The 14,135-nt window shown below is 41.2% G+C and overlaps 2 protein-coding genes across 3 annotated transcripts in view; one reads left to right on the forward strand and one right to left on the reverse strand.

The window, feature by feature from the left end:
• The window catches only part of afap1l2 (actin filament associated protein 1-like 2), a 39,392-nt gene that overhangs the window by 15,282 nt on the left and 9,975 nt on the right, over positions 1–14,135 (forward strand). For both annotated transcript variants that reach the window (XM_069691707.1, XM_069691708.1), the window contains exons 3-4: positions 3,874–3,939; positions 7,032–7,123. In XM_069691707.1, coding sequence (XP_069547808.1) covers positions 3,874–3,939; positions 7,032–7,123 — 158 coding nt within the window. The remainder of the gene's footprint in view (positions 1–3,873; positions 3,940–7,031; positions 7,124–14,135) is intronic.
• LOC138617053 (kelch repeat and BTB domain-containing protein 13) lies at positions 7,918–9,801 on the reverse strand. The gene has a single exon (XM_069691709.1). The coding sequence runs from the start codon at positions 9,625–9,627 to the stop codon at positions 8,110–8,112; it is 1,518 nt and encodes a 505-aa protein (XP_069547810.1). The 5' UTR covers positions 9,628–9,801; the 3' UTR covers positions 7,918–8,109.

A 14,135-nucleotide genomic window follows, 5' to 3' on the forward strand; every position in this document is an offset into this window, starting at 1 on the left:
CAGTGGATATTTCAGGGGAACTGTAACTTTTTTTTTTTTTTTTTTTTTTACCATATAAATAAAAACAAAGAAACAAACGACGTCAAAGGTCACAAACATATTAAAACACCTCATAACATAATAACTGTTTTCGGAGAATTACGTGAGCGGAAGATAAAGATGTTCTGCCTGGTTTAGAATTAAAAGATTAGATACATTGGCAAGTCTAAAAGACAGCAGAAAAACTTGAGTCCTAAAGCCTAAAGCAACACTTTTTGCAGAGTAACAGTATTGGGAATAAACCAGCCTTTGAGATTACAAATGAACTGAGAGTTTTTCCCAGAATACTCATGAATTATTATGTCAACCACTACACTCTCTGATAAAATCATGCCTGTTAAGTGTTATGAGGTGCCATTTGCCTCCATGAAGGCTTCAAAATGTCTTGGGAGTTAATGATTTCCATCTCCAGAAATGTGATTTGACAGCATTCATCAGCACCGTCTCAGATCTCTATACTGCACTTTTTACGTACAACTGTTGGCGTATATACATTAAAAACATTGTCTGTTGTCAGGAAATGTTTGTGATACTGTATTAGAGGTAACAGCAGGGACTTTCATTACAGTAAAATCAGTCTTCACAAACCTTTCTTATATTTCCTTTTTAATGTGTTTTTTGGGGGGATTACATGGCAGTTGCATTGGTTGAATGTTAACCACACGTTTGGATTCATTGAAATGCTGTTTAGACTAACCGGCAGTTCGTCTGTCTTCATACAAAGCACCATGTGGTCATGCCCTGCTGTTTTCCCACACTTAAATGAGCTTATACTGTTGGCAGTTTGACCTAAAAGAAACTATCAAGCTGCCAACTCTGGTAGGATTTAGCTATTTTAAACTCTCAGTAAACCACCGTGTAATGATAATAATCCTCCAAGCTTATGTTTACAAATAAATCTGGGTTACTTTTTCCCACTTTGGTTGATAAACACCACATTGTGGTAGCTGAACTGAATATTTACCTGCACGTCTCCCTCTCTTGTGCAACCATTGGATACATGCTGTTTTGTTTTGTGACTGTTTTGCAGTTTTACACATATAAGCAAGCTCACACAAAGTGCCTACTAATGCATCCTAAAGTGACGCATGGTCTCTTAACATATCTTATCAAATAGTTAAAGACAAGCTTATTTTTCTTACTCACTGGCTCTGACAGACAACATGAAAATGCTGCGACTGCTGGTGGGCTGATGTAATTTATGGTCCCGACAAGTCACTCGGTTTCTATGTGAAACAGCACTGCAGTAAGCCAAACCTCAGCCCTGTAGGTGTGTGATCATTTGGGAATAAATAAAGACACTTATTGCAACCTCAAAAATGTGTTTTATGTTCTGATGATATAGTAAATAAAATGTTTTCTGTAGTTTTGTTGACCAGATTGATTCTTCTCCCCTCGCTGTCTTTCTCAGTGAGCTCTCTCACACAGCAGTCCACTAACACACACAGGCAGTCATGCGTTTCCATGTTCAGGTCCTGGACTACTTCCTCCTCTGGCTCCGAGCTGTATCAGTTTTCCGAAGCTGCATTTATCCTCTGGGGATGCTCACTTCCTTTGAGCAGAAGTTTATAAATAGTGTTTCAACTCTGTTCCCCAAAAATCTGTTTTCACTGTACAGGCAAAACATCGTTTTATTTTGCCGCTGTTTGGTTTCATCTCCTGATATCTATTTCAAAGGAGAAACCTTCTCCAGAGTATCAAACAAGCTTGGGAGTTTTGTTTGATTTCCTCCCGGGGTATAATCTTACTCAGCTAAAATATTTAATTTCATGAAACAGCCCTTTTCTCAAAACTGAGCTGTAGCTCCAGAACAAATTCCCATAACAGGTTACAGTAAGCAGCTGGAGCGTGCTGTGGCGCAACCTCAGACTTTATTGTTTGAGGAAAAAGTAGTTCATTCAGACTGTTTATGTGGCAAAGTTATGGCGATGTCCTCACCAGCTTGTAATTACTCCACCATGTTTGGAGGGACATTAATCCAAACACAGTCCTTTTCTCACTAAGATGATATTAGCATCGGTGTGTGTCAGGAAGTTTTATCATCTCCACTTCTTGCCTCAGCAATACCATTGTTCACATTCACCTGTTTATATTCGAGTGCACAGAGAAGTCAAGTCCAGCCTTCAATGACAGCCTCATTTGTAACTGTTGCGTAAACACAAAACAAGGCCTGAAAAAAGGCGTACGCCGCTCCTCACGCAAAAGTCAGGATTTATAAAAACAAACTTGACAGTAAATAGTGCGCACCTGTAAACAAACTCTGACTCATCCATACTCACGTTTAGGAAAATTGGCAACACGGACGGTGAGGTGGTGAATTGAAGCCAGATTGTAGAAAATTCAATGTGACAGACAATTCGATACGTATAACGAAGCCTCTCACATATTTAATTTCACTTCATATCACATCTTATTTGGACGTGGCTCCACTTTATCATTAACATTCTAACCAGCAGGGTAATTTTTTGCTCGTGACCTCAAATTATTCCATAAGCAACTTTAAACTGCAAATGATAGAAGCAAATCTATATCTCACATTTAATTCCGCTCATTATATCATACTCTCCGACACGTTCCTTTTCACCGCATTTACATTGCAAACTAATCATCATCCTTTGTAAAAATCCGAGATAACAACAAACAGCATCAGGTTAAAGGACTGCAGAACAGAGCGTCACATAAAAAAAAGAATTCTCACATTGTTCACATATAGTTTAATGCAGTTGTTGTGTGTAAAAGTGTTTCCAACGCGCTCTCAGGCGCTCAGAGTGCAGCGTCATGGAGACATCGCGGTGGAACTTCTACCACTGCAGCAGCCACACGCTACCACTCGCTGCGTTTGCGACGTCACAGCTGTGACCACCGAACAAATATGCGCTTCATATCCTCCACCTCGTCCACAAACATCTCGAGCTCTGTGTCTGAGAAAATATATTTCCGGGTTTTTGTGCACATACACTTTTAGTATGGATCCCACCCAATTTTTTTTTATAGATGAGGCCCCTGGTCATTTATCCTGAAATGTTCAACTCCTCTCACCACGTAAAACACTTTGTTGTTTTTTTTCTCCGATATTTTCCTCTAGATTTTGCTCGTTCTTACTTTTCAAGCATGTAAAAGAAAAGCTGATGGATAAAACGAAGCCGTCTCTTTTGGGCCACTCCTAATTCTTGTTTGTTGAGATGAATTCAGATGTGCAGTTGAAGTATAATACTAAACCAAACCACAGTTTGGGTTTAATGTAAACTCTTTGGGAATGCAAACTGGTATTAACAGATAGACCGACTTCAGGAGCTGTATTGTATATTTAGCCGCATGATCTTCAAAACTTCAAAGACAGAAGTGACACAGTGCTCTATCTGTGCAGGCAAGGAGTTCTCTGACTAATGTGTGATGAATGCTCTCCACAGTAAGAGTGGGTGTCAATAATGCTCCCATTTGTCGGCACAATGGGCTGCTTGTTTGGGTGAAGTTCCCCTTTAATCCTGGACTTTTGACAAACATGAAAGTTTGTTTGGCACTAAAGTGGGATCACATTTTTCCCATCGGTACTACAAGAGAAGTGAAGGTGTCCGAAAGGAGAGGGGAGGTGAATATTTCAAAATAAAACAGGAAACAAAACATAAGTAAAACACGAGTGGACACAGAGAACTTGACAAACTTGACGAGACGTGACACTTGAGGTGTTTCAGCTGCTACACTGCATGTGACATTCGATTTAGTAGAAGTTACATTAAAATGAGCTTTGATAGCATATGGTCACAGTCTATTCCAGATAATAATATTAACTTCAGCGGTCAACTGTTAACCACCTTTTTCTGTCTCTGCTTGCAGGCGCTGACGAGGAGTACATCTACATGAACAAAGTCATTGTTTCTGGGAAGAACGGAGATGACGGAGGTGTGACTTCTTAGTCTTTCTATTGCAAAATGAGGGCTTTTGGCAGAGCATCTCAGCCCTGCCAGTGGGATGGTTCTGTAGCAATGTTTGACAGTCGGTCCATTACTTTGATCCAGACTCAAATGTAAGATCAACAACTTCTGTTCAGAGGATGATTCCTAATAAATTTTATGAGCTCTGACTTTTCCTGTCATACCAGTTCATTTATTTTATTTTATTTTTTATTTTTTTCCTGAATCTAAACCCTCAAACTATTCGCAGAAAACTTAGGACAGATATTCAAAACGCAGAGATGTCCACTGACCTTTCGTAGCATTTGCAAGTTTTTGGTTTGTGACCAAATTCCTGCAACGCTACAGACATAACACTCAGCTGTGCTTACTGTTTCGTGCCAGTTAACAAAAATGATCTTTTTGTTCTTGTTGAAGCATTTAGCTCAAAACGCAGCTGTTTAGCCTTGCAGAACTGCTTACACGGCTGCAGGCTCTTCATATTGTTAGAAAACCCTTCTTTTAGTCAGAATTACATTTTGGTTATTTACTTTAGAGATGGGTTAGGGTCACATTTCCTCATCAATCATCATGGTTGACCAACTGAATTCTGCATAAATCAAACATATTGAAATCACATAGTTCCCTGGAAAATCTTTGTACATGTTCAATTCAACTTTATGTTAGTGTCAACAGTATCCGTAAACCTTCTGCATTAATCCTGTTATGACAACTGTAGTTTCACCATGTGAAGTTTGAACTTCAGATGTCATTATCTTTAAAGGATGTGTGTTATATGAAATGATATCAGACTTGGATACTTCCTTTTTTACTGGTATTTTGAGTTTGTCCAAGTGGGTCAAAAGGTGCATTCTTGTTATGTTATTACATCTCGTGTACAATTTAGATTCAAGTGAATAGCAGACATGATAAACTGTTGCAAGCAGCTGCCCCTTCAGCCCCCCTCCTCTCGCCCACCATTTCCTGTCTGTTTTTTCAGAGCTCCTCAGCATCTGAGACTGACCTGTTTTGTTTGGATGGTGATGAAGAATGTGGTTTGAGCTCAAGCACTAGACTTTAGACACATATTTTCAGCAGCGACGCTAGCAAAGCCACAAGTTTTCTTTTACAAACACTGACGGAAAGTGGAGCTGAGATTATGACAACTAAGGTTTATTCATCAATGATCTTGTGATAAACCGGGCTCTATCTTTGAGCCAAAGAGCAAGAGCCAAACATTTAAGATTTTAGAGTAAATCATTGCTCATAAAAAAGACAGTCATCTTAGTTTTAGTTTTATCAGTGCTATTACATGCTCAGTCTGAGGGAATACTGACAGACTGTTTTTGCTGCAGAGTTCAGCTTGTTCTCTATCCTCGTGATGATACAAAAAAACATGAACCATCAGCAAAGTACATAACTGAACATTTTGCTTTATGTCCTCATGAACACAGTCAGGAGGTCCACAGGTGCAGATTTGTTCTTTTCTTTGTTTTTGCTATCTAATTATTACGGATGTTCTGTTACATTCGTGTTTCGGACAGAGAAAACCCCAAACTATGAAAAATCTAAAGAGAAAATGAGTCTGTCACTGTTTTGCTCTTGTATTTCTTTGTTAATCCACATGTCAATTTTCAAGTAGAAACTAGGTGAAAGTTCTGAGGATAGCGGAACTAGTTTACAGAAGTAAACAATCATTGGCAGAGCTACACTCCTCGTCCCAAAGGAAGGGTCAGCCTGAGAGCCCTTTCCTATCAAACATCTTGAGTTTAAAAAGAGAGCAGAAAACACACACACATACAGAGTCATGTTTTACTATAGTTGTGAGAACACTTATTGACATAATGCATTTTCTAGTCCCTTATCCTAACCCTAATCATCACAACTAAGTACCTAACCCCATCCCCTACCCTAGCCCTAAACCTAAACCTAAACTAAATCTAATTCTAACCTTAATCCTCAAATTGCACTTTAAAGTTGTGGGGACCAGCCTAAATATCCTCACAGTTTGTCCTCATTAATGTGTTTTTTAACCAAAAGTGGTCCCCACACCTATAGAAACACACACACACACACACACACACACACACACACACACACACACACACACACACACACACACACACACACACACACACACACACACACACACACACACACACACACACACACAGACATAAACATACAAACAATCTGGTTCATTTGGTTGACTTTGTTTTGTTCTTTTTTACTGTTACTGGATGATCTAATACATTCACTCGTGGGCATAACCTTAGTATTAACATTATAACAAATATGCCTATCTGCATTTTTAGTAAGACACGGATAGGAAGGTTGATATCACTCATATATGCATGCTAACTGTAAATCTACAGCCAGCAGGTATTTAGCTTATCTGTGCAGAAAGTCATTCCAGAGGGGAAAGCAAGAAGCCCGATTCAGCACTTTTAAGGCTCCATACTAAACACGTTGTACCTTCTGAAAGTAGGCAAGTTGTTTCCCTTCCTTCCGCTAAGCCAAGCTAACTCGCTCTCTCGCTCTCTCTCTTAGCTGTAGCTTCATAATTAACATGCAGACATGACGGTGTACATCTAACCATTGGCAAGAAAACAAATGACTATTTTAGTAATATTTAGTATTATTTTACTAATTTAGTAATTATTTTGACAGAAAACGTTTTATGGCGGTCACAAACCTAAAGTTTGGGACCCTTTGCTCTACATAAATATTGGCTGCTGTTAAGGCCAATGAAAACCAAAACATTTTCATTTCTTATCTTTTCTAATTTTCTGGAGCGTGCTGTGAGGTCTTGTGTGTTTTGCATAGTGCTCTCATTGCTACCATACAAATGCTTCCCCATGATTTGGGTTATGTAGTCGCTATATTTTAACAATGGAGGTTCTGTGCCTTCAATGGAAGCACAAGTGTGTATAGGCCACAGCTTTGTATCTGGAAATAGTGTTTGATAAAAATAGACTACATTTGGACTTCCATGATGGACCAGTTTTTTTTTTAATTTTCTTTCTAATTCCTGTGTGTTTATTTCACAATAGTCAATTCATGTGTATGAGTTCAAATTCCTGTTATGCTTTTATGACCTAGATGGCCGATCAAATGCCCTGGTCAATGGAAAAGCAGCAAAATATGTCTCCGTGCCACAGAAGCGCCTCCCTGACCTGCCGCCCCCCAGAACAGTAAGTGATTACCAGCTCCTCTCCATCAGAGTCGATTAACATGCAGAATGGTTTGGCTTTACACACACGGCTTTTTCAACCTCTGCCACTGTGGTGGGAATGGTAATAGTATAATTGACCCCAGTAGCCCTGCTGAATTCAATAAAGTACATGGGAAGGTTCAGCTGAAGTCACGATATTCTCCTCAAGAAGCCCAAAGACAAAATTCCAGCTTTAAATGTGATTGACGGCATCTCGGCCTTTTGTTACAGCACAGACTTTACCGTCACTGACACCTTCGGTGTTGAAAATAAAAGTACAATGGGTTGATGTCACATATTGAAACAGAATTCCTTTGGCTTTTCATATCCTAAAACAAATGCAGTCTGTGGCCAGGCGAGCCAAAAACATTTCCCACAACCCTCAGAGTCACAAGCCTGAGGCTTCGTGAAATGTGTTTTCCCACCGAAACAGGTATTTAACAAGGCTGCAGACGTGATCGCTCAGGAGTGTGTGAGAGAGCTGCGGTGTGTTTTATGTTGACTGAGAGCCCGGTGGCTCCTGAATTGGCCCAGTGTGACTTCAGGAAAAAAAAAAAAAGCAGAGAATGAGAGGTTTCGAACATCCCGTCAGTGCCTTTGAACTTCACACATGCACACACACACACAGACACACACACACACACACACACACACACACACACACACACACACACACACACACACACACACACACACACACACACACATGGCCTCCCCAATATAAACTACAGTAGCAGCTGTTGCTAATCAGAGCAAATGCTTAGTGTCAGCACGTGTGTGTGTGTGTGTGTGTGTGTGTGTGTGTGTGTGTGTGTGTGTGTGTGTGTGTGTGTGTGTGTGTGTGTGTGTGTGTGTGTGTGTGTGTGTGTGTGTGTGTGTGTGTGGGTGTGTGTGTGTGGGGGGGGGAGGTATACACAAAGACACTCTAAAAGAAACATGGCATTGTTTCTCAGTTGCGCTCTAGTTTTATAGGTGCAGTATAGCTTCCTCAAATCCCTCAGATGCGTCTGGCAAAGACATTTCTTCTTCCTTCCCTTCTGCATCCACTCGTGGTGTAACTGGTCCCGTCTTGGGGAGCCTGAGTAAACACGTCCACAGTGAACCACTCTTTGGAAACCCCTTCATCTGCCTGCGGGGCTTCCATACATCTCCAGTGACGGTGTATTCAAGAGTTAACATGTGTTTCACGGTGAACACAGAGTCCGCCCTTATCATTGCAGTGAACAGCGCCCCCTTGCTGTTGATGTAGTCCCCGGGCATGGCTGTCCACTGGCCCGTTGTGATATTGTAGCAGTCCATCCGGCAGCGCAGGAAATCATCGCAAGCCCCGTTGCGCATCACGTACAAATTGTCCCTGTGGGATACCATACAGTGGCCGTAGCTTTGAGGTCTGATCATTGTGGTGGCAAGAATCCACTCATCTTTCACTGGTATGTACTCGTAGATGTCTGTGGTGTCTGGAGGTTTCCAGAAGCAAACAAACATCCGTCGTCGCGCCACAGCACAGGCTGCAGATGCAACGGGTCTTGGTGCATGATGTATAAATGTCCACTCTCCTTTTGCAGTGTTATACCGCTCTGCAGTGGAAATTGGTTTTTTTTGGACCTCTCCACCGACGGCATAGAGTTGGCCCTCATATCCAAGCAGGGTGAAATCATATCTTGGCTGCTGGGGACCTGGGAGAGTAGTCCAAACCCCTGTCTCAGGGTTGTAGCAGAAGCTACTGTCCACTGTGTCCTTACCATAACCGTAGACTCCCCCAACAATATACAATCGATTGTCGAGTACTGCCACGCCTGCCACGGAGGTGCTGCAAAGAGTTGGGAGGTTTGTCAGATGCTTCCACTCTCCCGCTTTTTCATCGAGATAGCAAACAACTCTGAAGGAGTCCTGTAGCAGCTCCATTGAAGGAGAGTGGGTACCTATAGCGATATAAGAAGTAGGAGACAATGTTTGAGAATATTGTAGCAGCTCTTCAGGGATTGTACTCTCTGCTGCTTCTTTGAGGTCATCAAAAGCGTCACAAAGAAAGAGAGCTGCACTCTGAACCAGTGCATGCACCCCAAAGATGGAGGCTGCATGGTAAAGCAGGAGGCAGTTGTTTGAGTCAATAATGTCGCAAAGATGTCGGACCAAACATGCAACCTGTAAAAAAGCAGCACACTCTACAACTTCTACGAACTCATCCGGGTCGCTGATGGCGGGAATCTCTCCCCTGCAGACAGCCAGTGCAATCAGGAAACCCCTTGCATGTACTCCTCCCTGCAGGTAGAGCTCGTCCTGCAGACTTTCTGTCATCCCGGAGTGAAAGAGAGCGCGGAAATAGTCGCTGTGCTTCACAAGAAACGCCCGCTCCACAGTGAACCAGCTCTCCTCCACCCTCACTCTCACACAGCCCGTCTGGTACTGTCTGTCCTCCAGATCAAGGGTCGCATTCTCGGCATGAATATCCCGGTTGATTCCCAGGCCTTCAGGCACTTCCATGATCTCTAAAACCGGGATCTCCTTTCTTCCTAAAACAGGCCTTCAAGTGATTATTCAGTGTGTGACTTGAGTGTAGATCAGCCATTTTTCTCCCAGGACTGCTCGGTAAATGAAGGTTTGTGCGAGTTCCATTGCGGTCAGTCTGCATGGTCTGAAAATAGAGTTGGGACTATAGATAGCAGCTGTGCCACTTGCGAGCGTCAGGCAGGAAAAGGGAAACTGTTGACTCGCACTGTGAGCGGTAATGTGGCTGCCGGCAACTGTTCATTACCATCACCGCAATACGATTGGCTCATGTAGATCTTTGCTGAATTATTCATGATTACATTACCCCTTTAAATCCAGCTCGTTTTTAAATAGCTAGTTATATGTTGTCAAAGTTTATTATACAAATTGAGGAAAAATCTAGAACCAAAACCATGAAGGGTTTAGAGGAGGTCAAAGTGTTCCCAAGAAGGCAAAATACAAAAACAAATACAGTACGTGCACTGTCAGAGTCATGTGAATATTTTGTTTTCTCTTTCTGCTCCTGGCACACTGCTGACATGTGCTTCCTTTTTTCCATTTTAACTCATGCTACTTTAGCTTAAGAATATATAAACAAAAAATACTACGTAACAAGTCATTGAGAGATAAAACAGGGCTACAGACTTCTCCTGAATCTTGCTTTCCAAAGCTGAGCGGCACTGATAATTTTTTTTTTTATCACTACCTTCTCCTCTGCTCTGAGCTCCCAGCAGGCTTCCAGATACACTGTGTGTGTGTGTGTGTGTGTGTGTGTGTGTGTGTGTGTGTGTGTGTGTGTGTGTGTGTGTGTGTGTGTGTGTGTGTGTGTGTGTGTGTGTGTGTGTGTGTGTGTGTGTGTGTGTGTGTGTGTGTGTTTTCGCCGCACCGGATTCTTGGCATGGGAACCAGGGATTTTCCATGTTCCTCTGACAGTTCGTTTCTTGAGCTCTTTTTCCCACTCTTCACTCACAGCCCCACCACCACACCAGTACCCCCTCTCCCCTCCCCCCCTCCAAACCGGTTTGTTATTTATGTTCTGCCTCCTCAATCCATTCCTTCTAGTCGATGTTTCTGTGGTGAGGGTGTGTGTGTGTGTGTGAGAGAGAATTGAAAGGAAAGGGCTATTGAAGAGGGTGGAGGTTGGAGGGGGGGGTTTGCAAAGTCTTCTGGGAGATAAAGATACACATACCTGGCATGTCCCCTTTCCTTCTCTTTCTCATCAGTCCAGCTTTTCTGTGAAATAGCCTTGACCCAAACAACAAGTTGTTTTTGGGAAATGAATGAAATGGAAAGAGAAAAAGAGAAAAGCTAGAGATAACGGTGGGTGGGTGTTCGGGGGGGTTGCTGCTGCTCTGGAATGCCTGACTTTTTGTTTTAATTAATAACAGATGCCTTAACTGCTGTTTTCTTTCACTATGGAGCAGTTTACACTGTTACCACTGTTGTGTGTGTGTGTGTGTGTGTGTGTGTGTGTGTGTGTGTGTGTGTGTGTGTGTGTGTGTGTGTGTGTGTGTGTGTGTGTGTGTGTGTGTGTGTGTGTGTGTGTGTGAGACAAGAATCACTTTTTTACAAGAATTGTTTTTTCTCACTAAATTCTTCAACTCTTGAAACTTTGTAGAAATCTGTCTTACTCTTGGGATCATATAATCTCAACAGAGATCAAATACGATACAGAAAACAAACACCTATATTACCATATATCAAATGCAAACTTTTATAAGAAACTGTCATAATCCATGTTATTCATGTCATTGTCCAACTGCTTACGGTGTTAGTTCCACCTGTGTTGATGATTATTAAGTGACATAAGTTTCACCTCAAAACTAGTTGTTTTTTTTCAATATTTACTCGACATTGCATCATTTTGAAGATGTTACACACACAGTTGCATGATAAAAAAATCTTCATCAGCTCCATAATGAAAACCAATGTTACCCTCGTTGAACTGCAGTGATAACATGTCTGTCCCACCCACTTCTCTCCATCCTCTCCTTCATGTTCTGGCATGTGCGGGCTAATCACACAAACAAGTCTTCGTCACTGTGACTGTGTGCGGACCGTGACATGATGCCAGTTATCATGACGGTTTACCGCATGTGCTACGTATTACTGGGAATGTGATATGGTGGGAAAAGCTCACAAACAGGGAATTCCCTGTTTACTGGGAGTCACTGCGACTGTCTCTGACAGCCCACATCAGAAATCCTGATTTTGTGATTTTTGTACAAACAGATAAACATGATTTGTTTTTCATTTTTTTTCTTGGCCTGTAAATCTCAGTAACTGCTCTTTTAAATCTATAACGTCATAAGACCCACCACACGGTTTTGTAACCACCAAACACAATTTATTACTGCCTCTCTCTTCAATTTTCTATACAGAGTCAACGCTTTTACCCATCAAACGTGATCAAACTTCTGTAGTCAATTTCAGACTTGTATTACAGGAACAGCTTGTGCTGTACTGAAAGAAAACTAAGTAGTCAAACTCTGATCTAATGAGATACTTTTAGCAGTCTGGATAGTATATCAGGCTACTTTGCATGCGACTTGTATTCCTTATGCTTGTAATCTTGTAGATAATGTTTTCCAGAAAATTAAGTCAAAAATAAGGAGTGCAGATCATTTGTGGGAGGAAACATCACTTTTTTGTCATTCCTCTCACGTTGAAGGATTTTATTTTGTTCACCTTGGAACTCCATAAATTCCTACAACATCAATATGAGCTGTATCCTCGGGTGATTTATCCCAAATTTTTGTTTTGCCTTTTTGCCACATAAACATAGTATTTGAGATGCTTTTACATCACAACCTTTAGGGATGAGTGTCATTTCCTCTATGTCTTTCTGTGGCCTCAGAAGAATCCTCCCTCTATGGACGTCTATCTCCATCATCCCTCCCTTTGCTTCGGGATAAAAGATTGGATACACTGATGTCAACTTCGCTGACAGCTTCTGAAATTTTTCAGCTGTTATGTCATTTTATTTCCACATTGTACCAAAACCAAACTTGCATATCTCTTCTGCTTGTCACTGTAGAGACCTGATAACTTGAGACTTGTGGGCACAGTTTGCGGAGATGGAAGACATTGCAACTGGTGGGAGGTTTTGAGTACGAGACAGAAAGTGAACTTTCAGCGCCCGAAAAATTAAGCCCTGATGAAGTAATTCCACATGTAAACTGTTTACTGGTAAGAAGACAGGTGATCCCACGCAGCTTGTGTATGATTAAGAGACACATAAATCTGTGATTGGTTACAAAATAGCCACTGTGTGATTTCTCAGTTCCAAAGAAAAAGATCTGCTTGTATCTGCAGAAAAGGTGTGACTATATCTTTTCAATAATTTCATACTTGGCCAGTGTTACTCACTCGGTTTTCTCCAGAAGTTCTGCAGGATGCTCAGAAGGGTAATTACCAGATGTGTCAGTGCAAGATGAAACACAAACTTTAGTTTACTTGCTTACAATATATTTTGTCATACAAAGGTCATTGTCCAATGCACACACTGCATCTCTAATTTATTTATATAAGTATATTGTGTATTACTTATAACATGAACTGAATGCTGACAAATGACCTTTGGTATTTGTAAATTTAACAAGTCCTCCAGCCCATAATACCATAAAAGTTGTTTGTTCCTCCCCTTAAATACAAACCAGTGGAGTGTTTCCTAAATTAGGGCTCCTAGTTAGGGTTTGGCATAATAAACACGTAGATAATGTCAGAGAAGATAATGGTTTGTGTTAAAATGATGACTTGAACAGTGTTGTGCATCAAAGTTTTTGCTTCCTTCAAGTTTTGAGACTTTGTTGTCTTGAAAAAAACTAATGCAGTTTGTGGTTGAGACTGTGGTTGAAAACTACGAGCAAACAACACCTAAGTCTACCTTGGTTTCAGACTATCCACCTCCTAACAAAGAAAAACTCACATCAAATGATGTCATCTGTTCTGTGTAACTTCTTTTGTTCACTGACACTCTATTTCCTTACATAATCTCAACACACAGGAGGTGTTAGGAGGATGTGGCATTTTACACAAGGTTCAAGGTCATTTGATGATGAGACACCTATAAGTGTGGGTTGAAATGAGCTCCATGCATGACACACCAATGGGGTTGTTTTTGGAGGAATACTGTCTCCTTAAATTTGACTCACTCAGTTTAATTACAATTTGTTGAGTTTAAAAATGTGTTTAGAAAAATTCTTTGACATTCACAACTTAACATCTTGAAGAAAATCATAATCATAATAATAATAATAATAATAATAATAAACTCCTGTCATGACATATTTTCTTCAAAATGTACTCTGGATCATGTTGCTGATTTAATGGTTTTAGCTGAGTATTAAGGACGGGGCAGACAGACCACACAGTAAATGAGAAGGAAGACGGAAGTGAAGTCAGACTGCTCATTGATTTCAAGGAAGCCTCTGGGCCCGCACACACACCCACACCCACACCCACACCCACCACACACACACACACACACACACACACACACA

This window comes from Brachyistius frenatus, unplaced genomic scaffold, assembly GCF_029030835.1.
Source record: "Brachyistius frenatus isolate BFR_SWC_R1_liver_20210118 unplaced genomic scaffold, ASM2903083v1 Contig_11, whole genome shotgun sequence".
Lineage (NCBI taxonomy): Eukaryota > Metazoa > Chordata > Actinopteri > Embiotocidae > Brachyistius > Brachyistius frenatus.

What these genes read in the sequence shown, in the direction of transcription:
- LOC138617053 (XM_069691709.1), bottom strand. Translation starts at nt 9,627, where the DNA reads ATGGAAGTGCCTGAAGGCCTGGGAATCAACCGGGATATTCATGCCGAG.